At 53.1% G+C, this 3,727-nt stretch overlaps 1 protein-coding gene across 8 annotated transcripts in view; it reads right to left on the bottom strand.

The window, feature by feature from the left end:
- The window catches only part of Sf1 (splicing factor 1), a 13,989-nt gene extending 12,429 nt beyond the window's left edge, over positions 1-1,560 (bottom strand). For 6 of the 8 annotated variants that reach the window (XM_005351807.2, XM_005351804.2, XM_026781218.1 and 3 more), the window contains exon 1: positions 1,491-1,560. In XM_005351807.2, the coding sequence (XP_005351864.1) occupies positions 1,491-1,521 (31 nt within the window). In that variant the 5' untranslated portion in view covers positions 1,522-1,560. The remainder of the gene's footprint in view (positions 1-1,490) is intronic. The other 2 variants (XM_005351808.3, XM_005351803.3) reach the window with 1 other exon arrangement.
- Between the last annotated feature and the right edge of the window lie 2,167 nt (positions 1,561-3,727).

The raw sequence follows: 3,727 nt of genomic DNA, 5'->3' as shown, positions 1-3,727 counted from the left end.
CGAAAAACCAAAAAAAAAAAAAAAAAAAAAAAAATCCACCTAAAATTTAAAAGGATAAAACTCTCACAGATCAGAGAAGAAAATTAACAGCTGTTAAAAGGTATCTGGTCCTGGTGGGAAAGTTAAGAACACTTCACGTTTACATTCATTTTTCCTGGATAAACTTGCTAGAGAACGTAAATGTGAGGACCAAACTTTCTCTTGTGATGTTGGGAACACCCAGGTCGCTGCAATGCTAGGCTGAAGCACACCCATTCTTTTTCTCTTTTTCTTCTGTTTGGTTCGAGACAGGGTCTCTCTACATAATCCTGGCTATCTTGGAACAATGTGCACCAGGCTGGCCTCAACCTACCTGCCTTCTGTCTCCCACATGCTGGGATTAAAGGCAAGGGCCACTTCATCCTTGCTTCCAACTTTGGTAGGAACTAGACTGCAAGAGCTAAGCAGATGCACATCATCAATTCTGGAAAATCCAGACTACGGAGCAGCAGGAGACTAACTGGAAGAGGTCACAACCAAAGCTCTGGCTCCGTATCACTAAGGGAAACGTCCCATCTGAAGGACTATTCTCACACGTGGGATGTCAACACTCACTTTTCCTGACCAGTGGACACTTGTCATCAGAGCGCTCACGTACATTCTTCCCTACATTTACCACAGGATTTCTACTTCTCAGGATTACAAGCCAGGGGAAAAGCTTTTAAAAACAGCCTGGGGAAAGCTGGTCACTGTGAGAACCTTCTAGAAAACCAAAGGAGATAAACAGCCTTGAAAAGAAAAGTACCCAAGCATCACTAGAAGCCTTCCAAACGGGCCTTATTGGAAACAAGGAGATACTCTTATCACGGGACTGGTCCCCCTTTCAGGTTCCTAAAATAGTAAAGGGGGCCAACCACCCTCACATCGTTACGTGCACCTTTCTACACTCTCCTGTCCACACCAGCTCAGGGGGCAACAGGTGGCCTCGTCAAGCCCTCACAATTGCGCCACAAAGCCTGAACGCCTCACTGCGTCTGCGCAAAGGACGCTCCCTCCCGCCCTTATTCCTCTCACGGCGCGCGTGCGCACTCGAAGCCTCTCAAACCAGGCCGCGCGTTCCCGGGGCGCGTCCTCCCGGACCTGCCGTGCACGCGCGCGCGTCCTTGCCGCCTAAAACCGCGATCGCGTGCCCCTCCGCCGGCCGGTCCGGTCCTGTCCGCGCGCCGCCTCTCGCGCTCTCTCGGCCAGACTCACCTCGGCCGCCGCCGCCACCCGGGCCCGGCTGCTGGTCCTGGCGCGGAGGCGACACTCGCTGGAAAAGCGGCCGCGCGGGGGCGGGTGCTGTGGTGGGTTCAAGGCTGGGGGCAGCAGCGGCGCCGCTAAGGAGAAGGCCGCCATCAGGGGCCCCAACAGCGATCCACCGGCGGGGGTGGCCCGAGCGCCAGCAGGCTCGGCTCGAAGCCGCCTTTGGGCCCAGGAAGCGGGGGAAAGGCCTGGCAGGCCCAGCTTACCCAGCGGCGTGGCGTTCGCTCCGGTCGCCATGGCGCCCCAGGGGACCGGCACCAGCGGTTTCTCGTCCTCGGCGGCGGCTTCTCCTTCGCGAACCTTCCGGGGGGGAGGGGACCCGACTACGCTGCCGAGGAGCGCGGGGAGCCAGTCCTCTCACGCGGCGGGCGGCTGCGGCGCCAGACGCACAAAGAGGGAGGAGAGAGGATGCGGCGGGGGCGGGCTGGTGGCGGCGGGACCGAAGTCTGGATTGGGCCGGCCGGAGGTGAGCTCGGAGTCAGCGGCCTCCAATTGGTGGAGCGCTAGTCCTTTCCGATACGTGTCGGGATTGGCCGAACCGTTAGGCCAGGCGACGAAATGGCGGCGGGGCCGGGTGAGCTGGGAGGTGTCACAGCGCGCACTTCATTTGTTACTGCGCGGACTGAGCTCCCAGGCCGGAGAGGCGGGGGTTGAGACGGGACAAAGTCTATGACGTAGGGCGAACGGCTCGCTCATTGGCTGAAGGTGATGGAGTCAAGCGCCTCGGCTTCGTAAAGCCACCGGATTGGCTGAAACGTCTCCCCTCCCCCAGGGACGAGTTGCTCGGGAATCGGAAAAGCCCGGAGGAGAAGCCCGAACGAAGATCGGGGGACAGGAGGTGCGCATGCGTAGTGAGGCCCAGAGGCCTCAAGCCCTTCGCCGGCGGGGCCGGAGCGGAAGCCCTAAATGACGTTGGTCATTGTGCCAGAGGTAACCCAGGAACCGTGGGGAAGGGGCGGGTTCGAGTGAACGAACCGGATGCGTCGACGGCGCAGGTAGAGAAGCGCTTCCTGTTTTCTTCAAAAAAATTAAAGTGTTATGGAATAGCTCTAAGTAGGGTTGTGGGGTGTTATGTTTTGTTTTTTTAAGATTTCATTTTATGCAGGGCACTTTTAATCCCACCACTAGGGAGGCAGAGGCTGGCGGATCTCTGTGAGTTCGAGATCAGCCTGTTCTACAGAGTGAGTTCCAGGGCTGCATAGAGAAACCTTGTCTCGGAAAAAAAAAAAAAATCAAGATTTGAAGTGATGGAATAGCATATGACATCAGATGAAAGACAACAAGGCAGGCGGTGGTGGCTCACGCCTTTAATCTCAGCACTCAGTCAAGCGGATCTCCATGAGTTCGAGGTCTACATGAGCCTGGTCTACGGAATGAGTTCCAGGACAGGCTCCAAAGCTTCACAGAGAAACCTTGTCTCAAAAAACTAAACCAAAGCCGGGCGGTGGTGGCGCACGCCTTTAATCCCAGCACTCGGGAGGCAGAGGCAGGTGGATCTCTGTGAGTTCGAGACCAGCCTGGTCTACAGAGCTAGTTCCAGGACAGGCTCCAAAACCACAGAGAAACCCTGTCTCAAAAAACCAAAAAAAAAAAAAAAAAAAAAAACCTAAACCAAAACAAACAAAAAGCCTGTCTCAATAAAACAAGTCCAAATACTATTAAAAAAAAAAAAGACAAGGTAACCAAAGTATGGCCTGTCACCTGAGTATTTGAGCAGCTTTGACAGGAGAGCTGCCAAGAGTTTTGATACTAGCCTGAGGTACAGTATATCTGTCGCCAACAAAAATAGAAAAAAAAAAATCCATGCCTCTAATCTCAGCTCTTGCAAGGAAAAAAATCTGGAGCTCATTCTTAGGACAAACAACAACAACAAAAACACACACACAGTCAATTCAAAAGTCAGTTTCCAACTGTGCACTTCCATTGAAATCTCAGTGTGTTGGGAATTTGATTACATTACTGTGAACCATGAAAATGGTGGGGAAATGGTAATGACACTGAAGCCAGACATGCCTTCCCATAAAGAAAACATAAGAGCAATAAAACCATTTGCTTGCCAGATAAACAGGTTAACATAACAGAATAGAATCGAGAATTAGATTCTCACAAAGCGCCGGGCCGTGGTGGCGTACGCCTTTGATCCCAGCACTCGGGAGGCAGAGGCAGGTGGATCTCTGTGAGTTTGAGACCAGCCTGGTCTACGGGAGCTAGTTCCAGGACAGGCTCCAAAACCACAGAGAAACCCTGTCTCGAAAAACCAAAAAAAAAAAAAAAGATTCTCACAAAGCCAGTTACTTCAACCCAGCAGAGAGAAAGATGTTTAATACATGATGGAGAAGGGCTGGAGAGGGCTGGAGATATGGCTCAGCGGTTAAGAGCACTGATTGTTCTTCCAGAGGACCCGGGTTCAATTCCCAGCACCCACATGGCAGCTCACAACTGT

This window comes from Microtus ochrogaster, chromosome 8 (genome assembly GCF_000317375.1).
Source record: "Microtus ochrogaster isolate Prairie Vole_2 chromosome 8, MicOch1.0, whole genome shotgun sequence".
NCBI classification, from domain to species: domain Eukaryota; kingdom Metazoa; phylum Chordata; class Mammalia; order Rodentia; family Cricetidae; genus Microtus; species Microtus ochrogaster.
This window is presented reverse-complemented; position numbering and strand designations above follow the sequence as displayed.